This window comes from Falco naumanni, chromosome 6, assembly GCF_017639655.2.
Source record: "Falco naumanni isolate bFalNau1 chromosome 6, bFalNau1.pat, whole genome shotgun sequence".
Taxonomy (NCBI): domain Eukaryota; kingdom Metazoa; phylum Chordata; class Aves; order Falconiformes; family Falconidae; genus Falco; species Falco naumanni.
Window position 1 is genome coordinate 22,302,016 of NC_054059.1, and position 19,860 is coordinate 22,321,875.

Consider the following 19,860-nt stretch of genomic DNA (forward strand, 5'->3'; position numbering starts at 1 on the left):
CAGCAATAAAGTCACTTTACAGAGCAGTTAAGTGAATAAACTATTATAACTTATTATTCAGAAAGAAAACAATACAAATACTATAAAAAGATTAAGTCAGCCTCCAAGAAATCTGTAAAAGTAAATCACATTTGATCATTTAACACATTATAAACATCTAGCAAAGATTTTGCTGTTTACTTCAAAACAAAATAAGATAAAATTACATATATGGAAACTGTGTTCTCTTTGTAGATGCTAAAAACAGAAATGATTTTTTAATTAATCTGTTTATCTTCTTTCTGTTTCTTGTTTTTCCCGATGCTCAAATACACTTGGCCAGAAGAAAAAACACATAATTAGGAGTGACATGTGACACCATAGCTGCATTTTTGCCATGCGTATTTTCTTGTTACTATTTGTTACACAGCTTGTCTGAATTGTCACACAAAATAATTGATCCTTACCTTAAACAATGTATTTTCCTTTATTTACTGAGAGAAATGTGATCTTTAGAAATAAATAAATCGTTCTGTTACAGATGGGATGCCAGACACCAGCAAGCTACTGCCAGCTTAAAAAACAAGGGACCATTCATAACTACAATTCATATTCTGTTCTCATTCTTCTGAAATCTTGGCTCCCCTTTTGCCATCATTTGTAACTGTCTGTATGCTGAAAATAGATATCCAACAAACAATGCTGTTTAGCCCAAGACCAACTCCCTTTATAGCTGCAGTTTAATCTAAGCAGTGTTATTATCTTAAAGCCCCAGTCATACTAAGTAGAGCCTTTTTGTTTTACTTTAGTCCAAAATACAAACTTAGGTCCCCCCAGCATTGTTCACTTCCATAAACTAAATCCTAAAGTGTTTTTCTTGTCAATATTACAAAAGCCCAAAATTAGCTGCCTTATGTCTCAGTCGAAAAATCAGATTTTTTAAATAGTTAAAACCTAAATAAACTATGAAATCATTCACTAAACAACACAAAAGGTAATGAAATAATCTGAAAGAAATATATCTGGGGGACAGAATAAAAAGCAGTTCCCCCAGCAGAGAAATACAGTCATCTCTACAGCAAAACACAGCAGCCGTCCAGCAGTTTCCTGCTAGGATTAATCAAAAATTTTTCTAAGTTTTTTGGGTTAAAATATTCCCAACGGGAACTTTATGAGAGTACAGTTTTTCTTACTTTACTCACTTATTCCACAGAATAAAGACTGCCTTCTCAGGGGCAGAGGAACTATGACTATTTTAATGTTCCAGCATTGGCAGGCAAATGACAAAAAATAACCACAGGAAGACACAATCACACCACTCAATCACATACAGGATATCCAGATTTAAGTCCCTGGCCTCCTTGCTCGATGTCTTTCCATAGCAGAAATAATGAAATATCCCACTCACAGCTCTAGAGAGATGATTATTTGTGTAAAAACATGTATGAAATGCTTTTACAGTCAGTGTCTAGGAGATAATCTCAGTCTGTTTTCAATTAAAAAAACCAACAAATATTCATTCAATTGAAGAACATCTTAAGTCCCAAACTTAGCGCAACAAGGTTTCTCACTTAGCTTTACTCATGGTACTGGGGACAGTAGTGTAGGTAAGTGAACATCCAGCTTTCCACTAAACCTGATCTTTATGAGCACCTCACACTTTCCAAATGAAGGGTTGCAAGTGATTCTCTCTCAGGTAAAGAGAGTATCCGGCAGTGATATCAAATTAATTCTGACAATGTCTTTGTACAAACTCTGAAATTTTGGTATTTCACTTTAAAATTTTAATATAAATATGTTGGTTTCCTATAAATAGGAAACAAAATATACCATCTGTTCATGATTCAAGAAATGTATTGTGATGCAGTCATACTCCAAATCTCATCACTATATATTAACCTACCTTGATAGACTCAATTAATTATAAAACAGAGCTTAAAGCTTATTTCAGGTCTTACAGCTGTTGTAAAATTTGGTAACTCACTGTTGGGACAACTGGGATGAATTGTTGGCAAATGTACTCAGTATAACAAAACAGACCCAGTGTTTTCTAACAGTTTTACAGAGAAAGCACATGAGGTATAGCATGAACCAGAAATAATGACACACACACATATTGAGAGATGAAAGTGTGAAACCAGAAGCATATTTGATACATAGAGTACGCACAACCCCAGCCTCCCTTGGGCAAGGAGCTATTTGTCAGGTATCCATCTTGCTGAGTAAACAAAGCTGGGTTTTCCTTTTGAAACAGGCCCCAATAAACACCACTTAAGCTCTCGCTTAAAGAACAAGACTTCCACTTTGCAGGATCTTGAGTAGTAACAGCACAAGCACAAGCCATCACACATAAACACCGTCCTAACATTAACCGTCCAGCATCCAGTTCAACCTGGTCAGCATGGAGATGACTCCTCCACAGAAGAAACACGATGTGATTCCTGAATCTCAGAATTACCAATTTCTTTAATTCTTCCCTGCAGAGTCTGCAGTCAGCAGCACGTCCTTTTCTTGTCTAAATGGGCTTGATTAAGGACAATCTAATACAGCAGCCAATTAAAAATATAATTATAACTTAGTCATGATAAAATCTACCATTTTCATTTCGGTTTTAAAAAAGGATTTTTTTGGTTGATAGAGGGAACACGAATCATCCTCTATTCTATTTCACAAAATAGCCATGGAAATTTTGTGTGTATGAAAACTCATACACCAGCACTTTGTACGTGAATTCAGATGCACAGACACACTAAAGAAAGGAACGCCAGCTAGTACTAACAGCTCAAGTGTCAATTTTGGAAACAGTTGTCTGGACTGTGCTTTTAGCCAAGGAAGCCTTTACATCTACCCTTCTCCAACTGCTCCTGGGTTACTAACGCTTATATTCATTCAAAATATACAGAGAAAAATACTAGAGAATTTTTAGTCAAGGCTAAAAGAAGGAATTATTTTTAAAGAAGTCTGGAGGAAGGAACATATGGGCATTAATTTTTCTAAAGTTACTCAGTACTTGAATTTGCTATGGGTAGGGGAATTAACTAGCACAAACTTGTCAACTGCCTAATTAACAATGCATGAATGGCATGTCCAAACAGCTATGAGCAGATATGTTGCATAAGCGTAATAAATTAAATAAAGGTAAAATATGTTATCTTCCATTCTTTTATCACATGTAGTTTCTCCCTATCAAAAAGCAGCAGAAAAAGCTCTACTATTGACCTTAACTGTACCTTAACTTAAACAAGGTGTAAATTCAGACAGTTATTGTTAATTAAAAGACATTATTTAATGTTAATTCAATCACATAGCTTTCATATACATTCCCACAATATCCTCATGACAAAGATAAAGGTTTACCATTAGTTTTCCCCTTTGTAAACGGTCAGATACAAATAGGTTTATGGAATTTACTTTTCAAAACCATAGAAAACCTACTTGACAAAAATAAAAATGAGATTTATAGTGCAAGGCATAACACTTTTAAAGGGAAAGGAACCCACATGACTTTCAGCACTACAGCTATATTTGTTAGGACAAATAGGTAAAAGAAAAAATTCCCATGATGCCAAAAGAAATTAAAAAAAAACAAACAAGTGATTTCATCTGTGGCCCCAGTTCAGGACTTCAGAATCATTATGCAAAGCCAAAAATATTTTTTTACGATGTATCAAAGGGTCCTGCACCCAGCACATGGTGAAAGCCTTATCTTTGCTATAAGCCACAGTAACCCACTCATGCCCCCACAAGTGATGCTCATCCCTTCTGAGCAGACACCGTGGGTGGCCAGTGTATATGCTTGCCAAAAAAACCTTCAACCATTACAAAAGTCTTATATGTTTCCTTCCTTTAACTGTTATGTGTATTTGCAGTTGTACTTGGTCCTTAAAATCCTCACTAATTTTCCACCTGCAAAACAGCTCATAAGAATTATCTAGAAAGTGAACTAAAGCGTATTTTAGTGTAATTATCAAAATTTATCTTCACAGCTATTCTCTGTATAAATACACTTTTTTAAGAGAGTTAGCAATGGTAAAGTAAAAAAAAAAATACAAGTTCCAATAGCTTCAGGCAAAGCTTTTTGAGATAAGGAAACCATCCATTGACGCAAGATCAAGTAGAGCAGAATCTCAATTTATGTTAAATAAATCTAATCCCAGCCTGTTAAAGAATGATGTGTCTGAAAATAAAGATGCAATACACATAGTTCTACATGTCACCAAGAAGTCTGCAGAGAAAGAGCCTTAATTCTAGAATCATATTAAACTACATCACTGAATTTTTGTCAGGGTATCCCATACACTGACATGCTGCACAAAGTTGGAGCTTTTGCTGCAATTATTAGTGTCTTTGAAAAACAGCAGCTCCTGCTCAAGTGGAAATATTGATTCCTTAGGGATGACTCTTCCCCCACAGTACTACATTGCTTTAGAGATGCAATTATCCAACAGAGACAGTTTCACAGTAACTGTCACTAAACAAAACAAAGCTAAATTCAGGGTCCTGACCACATGGATTAGGACAAGGACAGGAAAAGCATTTTTGCCAACAACAACTTTAGTGATATCTCAGAGCATAAATAAAACTGTCAATAATGCTGGCCAGAAATCTAACCCATTAAAAGTTTATTTCACAGCTTTCTGCTTCTTTCACATTCCCAATTTCCTGGGTAGTATCTAGTAACAGACCTCTATCTGTGGAAGAAAGAAATCAGTTTTGATCTAGGATGGCAATTCCCAAATTCCTAAGAAGTTACCGCTGACCAAAATTAAGATAAATCCTCTTTCATACTTAAATGGCCTCACATAGGTATAAGTTCTGTGTGAACAGTAAGTAAAATGTCCTCTAAGTAATAATGTATATATTTTTTGTATATTTTTATATATTAACATGTATGTATATGAATGTATATAATAAAGGGTAAATCCATAAGTAATAATGTCCTATATAAAAGACAGATCAAAAATTTATGGGAAAGTCATGATCTATACAAACTATACTAGCAACTTTACCAAAGTAAGAACAGCTGTACCGGGTTCAACCACAGGTCTCCATAACCCTTGTCTCCAAAAACTTGTGCTGTGGGATGATTAGAACAAGCACATGACACTTCTTCTAAGAAGTCTCCCAGCATCCAACTACCAAAAGTCAAATCCTTATAAGATTCAAAATACATAATAACAAGCACTACAAATAGGTGTTTACAGGAAATCAAACAGGAAAAAAAAATAGTCACATGCAATATTTGCTTTGAGCATAAACACAGGGCAATGACATGGTGTCTTCGTAGATTGTACCTTTGCATCATCCGAAACCTGGGCTATACCAGTGGCCATACAGCTACCAGCATACAGCAGGAAACGGGCACCGAGCACTGACTTTACAGAACCAGCCCCATAGTCCAGCATTCATAATAACCTTCCATAAATCTCTGCCCTCTGACCACACAGAGGTTCAGCTGTGCATGCTTCCCCTCTGCTTCCCATGAGAATGCATGCTGGCTGGAGAACTGCAGCATCGGAAGATGGTCCTTCAGCTGCAGCCCTCAGCAGACATCACCCGGATTAAGTACGCTTGGCAGACTCCAAATCTGTCCAGGCTTTTGAGACACTGGTTCAAACATCATGCCTGTGCCCCAGCCTTCGCTTGTTTTTTCTCTATAGGGCACCATGTGCATCAGCACTTGAGGCTGCCAAAGCACATGACAAAGATGTAATTATATTGTCCGCAATTGTTGCCTTAGAAAAGACATATTTGCAGATTTGGACTGTAAGGACCAATCACTCCCCAGGTTTCCTCCTGTCACGCTCTCGCAAAACCCGCAAGCAAGGTCCAAGAACAAGCCAGGGCAGATAACTGGAGCTCCTGTTTGAGCAAAATACCACTGGGACCAAATCTTAAAATGAGATGAGGAAAGAGAATATTGGGGACTTAAAAAACATTTTTGGAAATATAATCAAATTGTTACACAAAAATTTACTTTAAACCCCAAATTATTTCAGTTACCTTCTGGTGGTGGTGGAGGGAATTCCTCTGTGTCCATCCTCGTGTACCCACTGTGCCTTTAGCAGACTGAAAACCCTGCAAAAAATGAAGGGAACATGTTTTGTAGATGAACATAATTTCCAAATATTGAGACACTCCTTTTCAGTTTGGCCAAGATCATATCTATTAGCTAATACCATTATGAACGAGAGGAAATGTGCCTGGATTCTTGCTTCAAAATACATCTAGTCCAAATTTTTATGTACACAGCCCTCAGTATTGGATCCAATTCTTTTAATGATCTCAATAAGCCAGCTGAAAAAAGATGACATTTTCAAACTCTTTGGTACTCTGTAGCTCCCACTGTGACAATCACAAGCAGATTACTAAAGCATGTTATGTCAGTGTATGTTTGGAGCATATATTCTGTTTCAAAAAGTTCATGAAGGGGAGAGGGATAAAAACTCTAGGAAGCTCATCCATTCTGATGATGCTTTTCTCCATTTGGCCATCAGAAATCACAAGTTTTAACTATACACTTAATACACAGCTTCTTCTTTTCTTTCTGGCAATCTTTAAAACTCCACTTAAGCACTCTCCTGAAGAGAGTGAAGTACCAGGGAGTAGTCTCCTGTGCACCTTCTCTTTCCTCCTTTTCTCTTCAAATGTCACCAATCTCATGTTTCAAGGAAAAGAATAAATCTACAAAAGTATTCTCCTACTTTAGTCCTGAATACACACTGGAAGAGAGCAAAGCCCAGAATCTGAGAGAGAAATTTTCCTTCCTTCCACATAACAGGACTTAACAGTGACATTCCAGTATCTTCTGGAAGGAAAAACTGCACTTGTTGCATTGAGCAATGCGCGCACTCTGCCCCAAACCCATTTTTGCTCTAGCTCAAGAGACAGCATATCAAAAAGATAGATTTCAGAACAAGGCTGAGGAGGAAAATTTTCCAAAAGCCGTACGAAGACAGTGCAAGAGACAATGCTTAATTTTCTGTCCTACTCTTGAGTGGTCTGTAGATGTTAACATTAAGAAGCTAAGACTTCTGCTGGCAACAGCACACAAAACAGCTCAAGCCCTTGGAAAGTCTCCATAGCTGTAATATGAAAAAAGTTGAAGGAGGTAGTGAAATTCAAGGTACAATGGAGAAATAATAAACTAAATTATTTGGGCTACAGAGGTAAAATCAACTGCCACTTACAGAAGGTGGCAATGAATGGAAGGAAATGCCTTAAGAAAGAATCCAACCTTAGAAGGTACCAGGCAATTTACCTCCCTGACATCAGGTATGCAAGGACAGACGTGCCAGGAACGATAACTCTGGTAGTGCAAGATCCTTGTAGGATGAGACAATTCATAACCACTTGCATTCTCTAAGCATAAAAAATTCTCATTTAAATTGTCTTAAGCTTTGGTAATTCTTAACCAAGTCCTAGACAAAACCAAGTAGCTTCAAAGCCAAGGCTCAGAAAGGTTTCATACACATATATAGCATCTGTCTATAACACAAAAAATATTCAGTTACATGCTTTCACTGTACAGTGTCCCTTCTAAAGACTTTCTCTACAATCTATATCTGCAGAGCTCAAAGGCGTGTTCCTGCTTACAAACGTCTGGAATGCATTTTGCCACACCAAAATTGTTCAGCCAAAATGAGGGGGAAATATGGTTTGAAGAAAAGGCTATTTTTCTTTATTCTTTTAAAGTTCAATCATCACTGGAACATAGATTTTCAAGTGTGAAACATGCAATAACCAGCAGACCTCTGAAAGTCAGTTTCAGCACCCCTTCCAAATACATCTTTAAGAGACTAGCTAAAAGGCCTTCAGAATATTTTTGTATTTAAATGTATGATGTAAATTTTTAAACATCTGTGGAAGTTAACTTCAACGACGATTTTTAAAATCAGTTTCTTTCTCACAAGCAAATACTAACTGCATGCAGAGCTGAGCTATGAAAGTTTTCAACTTGTTTTCCATTTTGATCTAGCTCTACAGTGACATGCTTTGAATTGCACAAGAATTGTGTTGAGGAAGGACACAGACCCAGTGTTAGAGTCCTAGCCACTGACCTGCCTGCTCCCATCTGAACAGTGCAGTTATTCACAAAAAGAAAGATACACTTTCCCACTTAAGAATGCCTTAGGGCTTGACTTACATATTGAATTAATTCATCTTGAAGTTCCACATATTTTTCTCTACTTATTAAACACTGGGAAAAGCGTTGCAGTAGCAAAGAGAGTTTGTGTATTGTACATTACAGTAATACCCATCATAAAAATAAAATAATTGTCATTTTACGCAGCAGACAGCACACTGATGAATGATCTCTAACAGCACCATATTTCAAAGAAAAGTTTTTCACTCTTCTGTTGAGAGGCAGGGGAACTAACTCAGGTCAAAGATGTTTAAATCAAGATTAAGCCAGATAATTTAATTTGACTAGCAGCATATGGCACAGTTTACTCTTGTAGCTGAAGCAGTTTCCCCATTGATTCTGCTGCTAACAGTTACACACCACACAGCTATACAGGTGCATTGAAACAATAATCATAGAAATCACAGCTCAAATTAAGCTGAAAGGGACCTCTGAATGTTCTCTCATACATTCAGGACAGGTGTCTTCAAAATTAGATCAGGTTACTCGGGGCCTTTTCCACCCAAGTTCTGAAACCCTCCGAAGGTAGAGTTTTTACCCCCTCCCAGGGCAGCCTGCTCCTGTGTTTAACCAACCACTCCAGGAAAGTTTTCCCTTGTGCCCAACTGGAATTACCGTTGCAGCAGCTTGTGGCCATTGTTTCTCATTATCCTGTTGTGCACCTCTGAAAAAAGGTTAGCTCTGTTTCTTCTTTGCAACGCCACCTTAGGGAGCAGAGGACTGCAATTCAATCCCCCTCAATCCTTTCTTCTCAAAACCACACAAACCCAGTTCCCTCAGCCTCTTCTGACCTGTTCCCTTCCCCCAGCCATGGCAGTGACCTTCACTGCATTTGTTCCAGTTTGCCAGTCCCTCACTTGCACCCAGAGCCCCACACTGAAGTGACCACTGAGTAGGTGGTACTTAGTTTAACATAAAATTATTTAAGAAATTAAACAGCTATGAGCTTTTAAGACACAGAATACTAAAATTTCATTCCAAAGGTATTTAAAAGCTGCAAAAAGAAAAAATGGCCTATTAAACATGAATCGTGAGCTATTATATGCATGTGGATTGCATTATAAAATTATTAATCTGAATAACAACTGTCCTGACTTACTCCATGTGACACAGATGTTATAAAAATACAAAGCTTTTTTTCCATATAAAATTGACTTCTCATACATAGTATATCCTCTATTTAATGACTCAAATGGCTCCCTTCCAGGCTCCACAGCAATCACAAAAACACAAGGACAGAAAGAAGCTCTTGAAGTTACCTAGCCCAAAGTGGAAGATTTCCCATGAGCTTCCAGGTACCCAACCAATTCACCTGACTCGGTACTCATCACCGTCTATGCTTCAGATGTGAACAGAGGTAGCGGTGGCTAGTGCGGACCACAGTGGTGGTCTAGATTGCCTCCTCCCCATCTCTTCCCCCACCTTTCACCTGTGTACCCAAAGTACAGCAGGTGCAGGGAGAGAGGCTGAGGAGCATCCAGTTATTTTTATGCGAGGCAGGTGACCCACTCTGGCCAAAAGACTGGCCCCTTACCTCCCCTGTCTGCTTCATGATGTTTTCACCTGGTCTTTTCCTGTCAAACTGTTAGGAGAAACGGGCAACTCTCACTTATACACACTGGAAGAGGAAGGAGCTTTCCAACTTTGTAAGTTCTCAGTTTAACTGTCCACTTAGATTGGTTCAATGACTAACCTGTTATATTTGAGCAAACCTCAAATATTCCAAGCCTAAGGGACTACTGCTGTTAAAAACCAAAAGCTATTTGTAGCAGGGTAACATGCTTTTATTCCAACCATTTAGCTATTAATAAGTTTGTCTTTAAAAATCAGCAATAACCATCTTAAATGCATGAATTTTCTTAATACACTGCAATATATTCAGGTCCTCACCAAGTTTGTAAAAATTTCTAAATTTTAAATTGACAATTAAGAAAAATATCCCAAGAAATTAAAATACCACATTAAAATCAGATGTTCCTGGGAGATGTTCCCATGCAGAGAAGTCCTACTCAGTCAGATCTCAAGCGGCACTCACACCAGAAACCAGAAATGGCCAAGTGTGAAATGATCCCCAAGAATAGCTCCCAACACTTATTTCAAATTTTCCACCAAGAGCCCTCACCTTTGACCATGAAAGATGGTATGGAAGGAAGTGGGAGTCTGTGATGTTCCACAGCAGACCTTATAACCTCGGAACGCTAACACCTAAATAACAGAGGCTGGTGGCCAGGCATCCATGAGACTGAAATACCGATTCCACAGTAAATTACAGTTTCAGCAAAGAAAACAAAGGCACCTCTATACTTGTTCAAAGACTACAGAAGAAAGTCAGTGCTCCTGTCTGTGTCATGGTTTCCCCTCTCATCTCTGGTAAATCCTTCTACCTCCAGGACTAGGTTTTTCAGATACAGCTGTGCATCAGATTTCATTCAATAGTTTCCTTTAATTGGGGGATAAACAACAGACCACCACTTCTCATCTACAAGAATACAAATACTGATCAACATCTGCATTTCCACTTGATTAAAACTATTTTCCAAAAGTCATCACTTGTACATTAGTCAGTAGGTAACAGAAACAGGACTGCACCAGACTCCACCAAAACTACGAGGCAGTACAGCGTTCAGACTTGGTGGCACAGTACCTATACACTGAGCTACAAAGGGGCACACACTGCCAAGTTTTCTAGCTCTACCACCCGAACTGTAAAGGCAATGTACCTTCTCTTTAAGGAGTGCACACTGTAACTGCAGCGACATCAGGATTCCTCACTCTTACACTGCAGAAAGAGTGAACCAGTGAGCATTTTTTAATAGAAAACAGAGAAGACGAAATGAGGAGACTGATTTCCAAGGAACTGTGACTCATGGAAAAAGCTTAGTGCAGGCAAGCTGCAAAGTAACTTCTTTGAGAAAGCCTGGAAGCCTAAAAATCAAATAAATAAAACCAAGAAGAAACCATGAAGACAAAGCCCATGAACATCCAAAATCCTCTTGTTGTAAAGTCACTTACTGATTATTGCTGTGTAATGCCCAATTGAGTCTTCTTCCACCTATAACTACAAAAGTCCCACTGGGAAGTAAATCTTGCTGAAATTTGATACACAGACTCTTCTGAGGGTGCAGAGAGGCAAGGAGATAAAACACAGAGAAAAAGATGTATAATTTTTTTTTTCCTATACCTCAAGATGGCTCTGTTATACAGAAAAAATAAAAACTGATAGCACGATCTGTTCTCCATCCAAGACTATTCCTAAAAAAACCCTAAATTCCACAGACTGTGTTTCTTAAGAGATGTTTTTATACTACAGTGGGCATGAATGAAGCAGGCATTTATATTATGACAGCTTACCATCACATGCTGGAAGCCATAGAAGGCTATATCAAGGCCAGATCATTGTTTATTTTAATGTTAATTTGGTTTTATTAATAGCTGACAGTCCTGTAGTATACAAATTTTATTCTTTAAATTTAACAAAGAAAATTACATAAATCATAAGCAATGGAATAAGGAACTGCATAGCTTCAAGTAGACAGTAAATATGAAGCCCAGTTCCTTGCTCAGATAAAAGTCAGGGGAAAGTCTGTTAGCAGCTGCAATGCAAACAAGGCCAGACCCACAGAGATGCATATTTTCCAGACTGCATGCAGAATCCGCTTCCCTAAAAGCTACTGGCCTTCTTTTTCTGCCACGCTTTCTCACACCAAGCAGCATCTTGCTCAAAGTTACAGAACTACGCAGCTGCAAGCCCTGAACAAGAAGCTATCTACAGGGACACCCCAAGAACATGGCTGAATATTGGTTTTCTGATCCTTCTTTTTAAAGGATATTATTTACACTTCTTCACCTCGAGCAGATTCCTGCCTAGTACATCTCAAGGAGGGGAAAAAGAGGAAGAAAGTAATGACCACATTTGCAGATTTGTCTGAGGGCTCCTACCCACAATGAAAGCAGAAAGCACTACGGATTTTTTTAATCCATTTTAAATATTAAAAAAAAAAAATAAAAACTTATGTTCTTCCCCTCTACAGAGTATTATTGCAAGGCAAAATACAGTCACTGCTTGATAGACTCATTCAGGTTCGCAGGTACCTTAGGAGTCATATACTCCAACCTGCAGCTCAAAGCTAAGTCAGCTATGAAGTGAGACCAGGCTGCTTTATCTACGGAGGTCTTGGAAATCTCCAAAGACAGACTGCACAACCTTGCCAGGCAACCTGTCCTCCTGTTTAGTTGGACAAACATTCCTCTTATATCAGAACTACCCTTACTTCAGTTCATAATCATTGCCTGTTGTCCTGCCACCTTCTTGACAGATAACCTGCCAGCAGGCAGGGGCAGGCTGCCATTAGGCCCCCATGAAGCATCTCTTCTCCAGGCTGAACAAGCCCAGCTTCCTCAGCGTCTCCAGGGTAGTGCTACAACCTCCTGACATCATGGTGGCCTTGTGTTGAACTTGCTCCAGTTTATCCACATCTTTCTTGTATAGAGGTGGGGTATGGACACAAAGCTGGACGCAATACTCCGGGTGGGCTCTGACAAGTGCTGAGTGAAGGGGAACCCTTCTCCTTGGAAGAGATCTTGCTTCCCACATGTGCTGCTCTGCCTTCATCAATGCTGAATCTCATTAAGTTCCTGCCAGCCAGCTCCTCCAACCTGCCCAGGTCTTTCTAAATGACAGCCCTGATCTCAAGCATATCCACTGCTCATCCTCTCCCCCAGTTTGATGACACCCGCTAACTTCATAAGCAAGGGCTGGTCGACTCCCAAGTCATGCATAACACTGAACAGGACGCATCCTATGACAGACAGCTGGGACACTCCACTGGTTACCAGCCTCCAGGCAAGTTATAACCAAGTAGCCACCTCTAAACCCAACCATCTCACCAGTTTCTCACCCATCCGATAGTACACTCACCCAGATCATAATGACATTCTGCAAAGACCTTGCTGAATCCAACACAAACACATGACTTTATTAAGCTCAGTAGCACTATACTTACTTTACAGATCGGAAAGCAGAGACTTAGAAACATTTAAGGAACGAGATGGAATATGGGTAAAAAGTTATTGAAACAGGGAAGAGCACAGGTTCCAAAACAAGCAAGTAGGGCACCTGACTTTTACCGAACAAGCCTTCATTTCTGCCTTTTTTTTTGGCAACTGTTTCAATACCCAAAGGAAGAAGAGAAGCATCACCCCAGGTTTTGGAGGCCATCCTGGAGGTTGAGTGTGCTATAACAAATTGCTAAATCCAAAGAATTAAAAGTGAATGCTGGCATCACATACTTTTAGTCATGACTGATTTGTTGTTGCTGTTGCTGTTTTTCCATGCCACAAAAACTAGAGGACTGTGTTGCTGGTTCAAGACCATGATCTTCCACATTGTGCACACAAACAAAATAAAAATATATGAATACTAAGAGCATTTTACTTAGTTTGCTCTAAAAATGATCGTAATCAAGTAACTTCACCTGGAAAAATTATCAGATTTCTGAAATTTCCTCTTTTAAACTTAATCTAGATTAGTCCCTTTCAATATTGAAAATCAAGTGTTACCTTAACTGGAAATATCCTCCCCAAGATTTCTATTTTTAAGTCTGAGAAGATCCTTGCAAGCTGTATAACACTTCAATTGTGATGTAAACCTAAGTATGGTTTAGTTGCATACATATTACCACATACATATATACATATTACTACACATGTAACTAAAATTATTATGCAGAGATTTTATAAATGTTTTTTAATTAAAAATGAACCAAAATAGTAATTTACTCCAGTAATTCTGATCAGCCTTTTATATAACATACAGTATTTCTGTCATGGGGAAAATGCCACCTCCTGAAACCTATTTTGATTCCCCAGCAAATCAAGTTCTTAGAGTTCTTAGCTTAAAAAAAAAAAAAAAAAAAAAAAGGCAGGGGGGAATGTTTTTTGTGGATACAGTTTTTTGTGGATACAGCTGATAAAGCATATTTTCCCCCCTCCAATTGTACTTCATCCCCACATCCACCACAAAAACAGAAAGTCCTGGTCAAACTTACATTAAATCCGTGAGTCCTAGTTTTACAAGGCGTAAGCTGTCTTTCAAGATACTGATGACAAATGATGAAAATTTCCGTCAGAAGCTCTTTCCAATGATACAAGTGAAATGATACACTGAACTGAAGATTCAGTTCCTACGACCTTCTGCAAACCTAGTACTGATAGAGACACATTTATTTTCAGTCCTTTGGGTACTGCTGTCCTTGGAAAAGTAACCATACTCTTTCTCATCAAGGACAACCCATTACATCTGATCATTATCCAACTGAATACATTTATTTCACCTGATAAATAAAGTTACTAAGAATATAAATACAGACTTTTATTCCTGTTTCTAAAATATTTGGAGTAAAATATGGCAATACATTTCTAATCATAAATTAGAATCATAATGCATGCTCTAGAAAAACAACACAATTTTCATTGATTTTCTTTTTATAACACAAAAAATGTTACTCAAATCAGAAATCCGGTAATGCAGCTGTTAAAGCATCAATTAAAGTGAGAAAGAAAAATAGCAATAGCTCCTGCACAAAACAGCCCTCATCTTCAAAAAACGTATAATGGAAGGCAGTTTTCCATGGAAGTGTAAGTTCTGCATCTAGTCCTAACCTCAGTCTACACTCCTTCCTCGATTTGGAAATGATTGAGGAGGCCTCTCTCTTCTCCACCTTCCAAAAGTGAAGTTTTTAAGACTCAAATTAGTCAGTCCATGGCTTGCAACAACATTGAACATTATGTATAAAACTCTAAAAGAACACTGAGGGTGAGACATTGATTGTTTTAAAGTAGTGAAAAATACAAAGTCAAGAGACATAAGCTCAAGACTCACTGTGGTCCTAGCAGAAGATCTAAATATTGCCATCTACTTTCCAATAACTGATGATCCTGTTTTACAGATGAGGAAATAATTTATATCGCCTTTCTTGAAATTTCTAATATATATATATTCTGTATCTCAAAGGAAAAAAATATTCACATGATCTCTGCAATCTTTTTGAAAGCATTTTGAGAAAAGAGATTAGAGAACAGAAACAAGCATGCATGTGTGACCTTGAGCTTGGATCCTAATAGTTCATATTCATGGTTCAGTCCCAAGTAACAAGTATTGAACAGTACAGTAAGTCACTGAAACAGATTTTTCCCAAGATAATGCCCCTATTCAGCACCACGTAAGTAGAACAATTTATTTTGCGCTAGTTAACTGCTTCACCCACGCATTTGACATTAAGCTTCAGGCTTCCTGACTGAGCAGCAAACATGTAGGACATGAATCAATGTTGTGTAGTTATGCATCACTTCCCACAGTCTTGCTGATTCAGGAAAGTCAGAATAAATGCGAATCAAGTTTATGATCTAAACACACAAGTTTGAAGATATATTCTTCAAATCTTGTTTAGCATTACTTGTCATCACTCCATTAAAAACAATTTGTACTTTTACATGTCCCTGGTTTCAAAATAAACTGAGGTATTTTGGTGCTAGTAAACCTCAGATTCTTTACCGTAAGAAAATGTCCAAGTGATTTAAATTTCAAAAGATGCTAATAATGCAGCAGTTTCCTGCCACAGATATGTGACAGGCCTTGAGTCCCAAGATTTGTTTTCTGCAGATCACTTACAATAATGTTACTGAGAAAGACATGAACACAGGAAGTGCTAAGACATAGTTGTATAGTTCCATTATGAGAATTTTGGGTTATCTTGCTCATGTTCATCCCCTCCTTATTATTAAGAACACCTCCTCCGCATAGCATGCCTGCAGTCTCCCTAAGTAATTCTCAAGCTTCAGTTTATGAATCCCTGATAACTTCCAAGCATCCAGGCTTGCAGCTTTTCCACTCTTTAAACTGCTTCTAAATTCAAAAACTAATATACCAATATTAATTTTCCAATAACAGATGTAACAACAACAAAGACTTTGTACGAATAGGAACAGGAGTGGAAAAAAATATCTGTAATTAATTCTGATTTTAACAGAAGGAAGTCTTTGATATGAAAAATGCCACCCTCAAATGTTGTAGAATATATACAAAATGAAAGACTAATTCATACTACTATCAACGAAGCCTCATTTACCGCCCCGGTATAACATATAAAACGTTCAAAAAGTAAGACGCACTTGACAATTGCATTCACAGCATTTAACTTCAAAGGAAGTTTCTCTAAGGAGCAACTGCTGCAACAGATATTCCACAAGAAGCATCTGAGGATAGTATGGAAACGCACTTGTGGCTTAAAAAGCCATCAGGAAGCTGAACTTACAGAAAGCCTGAAAAATGCCCTTAAATTTAGAGGCCATAAGAAAATTTCCCATGAGATCCCTTCTACAGTTCTAAACTAAAACTGTAAAATGGAAAGACGTAATTAAAGAAAAAGGAAAAAGTGTAACAGAGGTCACTTTACAGAAGCAGGAAGAAAATTACTATCCCACATATGTAAAGATGAAGGAAATAAGTTCTACACACTGCTCATTTCTCCATCACATACAGACAGCAGTGCAGTATTACAGATGCATGAATAAACTGACAACAGCTCTGCAGAACACGTAAATTTTAATCTGACAGTCTGAATTAAAACTACTCCTCTTCCTCCTGGACTGCAGAATTTCTTTCCTGGATTCTTCAGAAATAGACTGAAGTTTATAAATTTTCTACAATAGATTCTAAAAATAATTTCTACTTTACACAGAAGCAGTTAATAGATTTCCTGTTTTACAGATGAGTAATTTACAATTCCCAGTTGTATTAAATTCCATTAACAATTATGACGTTTGACAATAGCCCTTCAGGTTTCGGACAAGCTTGTTGTCTTCCTTCAAATGTTTATAAACTATGCAAGGAATCCTAAACAACTCAGAATCGACTGAAGAAGTCCTCTGGTGTTGAGATTTCTTCATAGCAAATTTGAATAAATACCCTCAATTGTAACAGACATGGAAAACAAAAGACAATCCCTCCTCCAGCAGTAAGTAGTGGTGTCCTGGCAAAAAGAAAAAAAACTAAGAAAATCAGTGCAACATGGTGTATGTATAAATTGATAACCAAGAAAACAGACAAACAAAGAACAAGCTCTGTGAAAAATAATAATAGACTGAAAGATACTAAAAAACCTCTAAAAGTTGTGATGTCTAACATTAAAAATTCAGCCTACTCAGAACTAAGGCTGTACCTTACTTAAGACATGCTGTACAGCTACTAGGTTTAGGATAATCAGAACCTATGAGTAACGCAAGGGTTTAGACCTAATATTTCTACACAGTGTAAGTCAGAGTACTTCCACTGAAGTTAAAGGGCTAGAAGAAAAAAAAACACCACAAGATGCTGAGGTATCGGGGGGGGGGGGGGGGGGGGGGGGGGGGGGTGTGATGGTGGGGGGGGGGGGGGGGGGGGGGGGGGGGACTCTAAATACTATTTCTGTAATACTGTGGATTAATCACAGCCCCTGGTCAGAAGCGTGCTCATGGGCATGGAGGGAGGAAACCACCTCTTCAGCACTTTGGTCTGCTCACCACTGACCTGTCAAAGCAAATAGCACAAGACTTGCATATTTGGTCTCAATAACCCAGAGCTGTGGTGCCAGCCTGCACACACCTGTCACACAGTACTACGGCTCCTCTCCATATCCTGGGGGTATGAGCTCCCAAAGCCCAAATAGGATCCTGCTGGGTCCTGGCACTCAGCAGGAGCTGCCGGACAGCACGTTCCTCAAGCATCTAGCTACTTCCACAGTCCTTTCTCCCACCACATGCACCTGTGGACATCAGCCACGAAACCCCCATGTGCTGGACACCCAGTGCTGGTCCCATCACAAGACACTTGTCATCGCTCATGTAGTAGGTCATGTCTCATGCACAGCCCCACAGGTAAACCAAGAAATCTGTAGGCTGTGTTATAAAAGTCTTGAAATCTCACTGTACCTCAGAAATATCAGATTTCAAGGTAGTGTCTAAAGAACTACTGTACATAACCAGATAAACACATGTAACTAGTTCATGAGCTACTGAGCCCGAGGGTGGTGAGGGGGAGACAAGATGGATTAAACAAAGCAAGTCAGACAGATTATCAAGATCAAACAGATCACCCAAGTGAAAAGAATGAAGGGCCCATTGAAGCAAACAGCTGAACAGCCAGAACCCCTGCCTGAATAATGGGCTAGCAGTTGTAGGCGCCCAACATGTCCCATGTTCAGGCAACAAAACCACGTCTCCCGAGTGCCAACAGGAAATTTTTAAAATGTAATACTTCATTTCTGCTGCAGAACAGATTGCTCACTGGGGTTCACTGAGCAGAGTAAAGGCTTTGGGAAAACATTTATTTCCTTTACAACAATAACAGTCACATGCTAACATACAGTGGTGTGTCCTCACCCTATTTACTCAGCACAAGACAGTTTTTAAACAGTCAATCTTATTGCCTGACTCATGCAAAAAAACCCCAACATTGTATCTTTTTATGGTAACACTTAAACTGAACAACTGAAACAAAAAAGATACTATTTACACTGCAAGTAATAACTTAAAACCTGCTAGCACAAGATAAAAGCCATGTTCTTACTAGGTCTTTTTTCGGAGGGGAGAACAGGACTGAGCAAATACTTACATGAAAGAGGACAGAATTTAGCACAGATTAAATCTTTTTTTTTGGTCACAAATACAAGCATCACACGAAGGCCTTTAAAGTAAACCTTTGCAATGAGCAAATTATCGGTAGCAGTCTTTCCCAGCACCCGGCATTGCCCGCTGACAGCGCTCGCCCAGGTGAACTGACTGGCCAATCTTCTAAAGCTGCCTCTGCCTTACCGGCTAAGAGCGGGGCATCTCTCAACAGTAACTATGTGGTCCGGGATTGCCACAGGCAACTGTGTAGCTCCACCACTATTTGAAGTATAAATTGCAAAGCTAATTTTAAAACCTCCTTTCGAAAAAAAAAATAAAAATAAATACATATGCAGACATGGACAGTTGTTATCGTGCCAAGGTGTTTTTCGCCTGTCTCAAGACCGCCAACTTAATTGCAGATCCCAACGACAAAGCTGGTGTCGAACGCAGTTTTCAAGAAGGGGGAAGGAAAGAGTTTGGATTTTCCATAGCCTTGTCCGCGCCTTACGAAAAGGAGAGGGATGCCGGAGCCGGGCAGCCCGAAGGGTCTCACCCGCCTGCGAAAGCCCCCGCGAAAACCCCGCGGAAGAAACTTCAACAAAAGTCAAGAGCTGTAAGTTCGAAAACGGAGTAACCGGCCTTGACTAAAGACCCCTAGCATCCCCGCTGCGGCGACTGGCCGAGCCGCCTTGCACTGGCAAAACCTATTTAATAACGCGTTTTAAAAATGCGGGTTTTCCTCTCCTCCACCCAGGAGGGCAGAGACCCCCCCGCTGCCCCGGGGACGACGAAGGGTGTCCCCGCACCAAACACCGAGCCCATCCCCGACGGGCGAAACTTCCCGTGACTAACGCCGCGGGGGGATCCCGGCGCTCCCCGCCGGCTGCAGCCGCGGCGGGAACACCCACCTCCTCCGCCGCGGCCGGCGCCGCCGCCAGGAGCTCCGAGGCCGCCGCCCGCCAGCTCCGTCCCGCCCCGCCGGGGCTGCAGCGCGGCCCCGCTCCCGGACGCGTCACTCACCCGCCTCCCCCCGCCCGGGGGTGCCGCCGCCGCGCGGAGCTCCCGAGCCCGGCGCGGGAGCCGCCTGC

The 19,860-nt window shown here is 39.6% G+C and overlaps 1 protein-coding gene across 4 annotated transcripts in view; it reads right to left on the reverse strand.

Moving 5' to 3' along the window:
• Positions 1-19,860, reverse strand: part of ARHGEF10 (Rho guanine nucleotide exchange factor 10) — a 116,198-nt gene extending 96,338 nt beyond the window's left edge. For 3 of the 4 annotated variants that reach the window (XM_040598490.1, XM_040598492.1, XM_040598488.1), the window contains exons 1-2: positions 19,681-19,721; positions 5,983-6,057 (exon numbers count right to left, since the gene is read on the reverse strand). In XM_040598490.1, the coding sequence (XP_040454424.1) occupies positions 5,983-6,019 (37 nt within the window). In that variant the 5' untranslated portion in view covers positions 6,020-6,057; positions 19,681-19,721. Of the gene's footprint in view, positions 1-5,982; positions 6,058-19,680; positions 19,722-19,792 lie in introns of those variants that run through there. The other variant, XM_040598489.1, reaches the window with a different exon arrangement.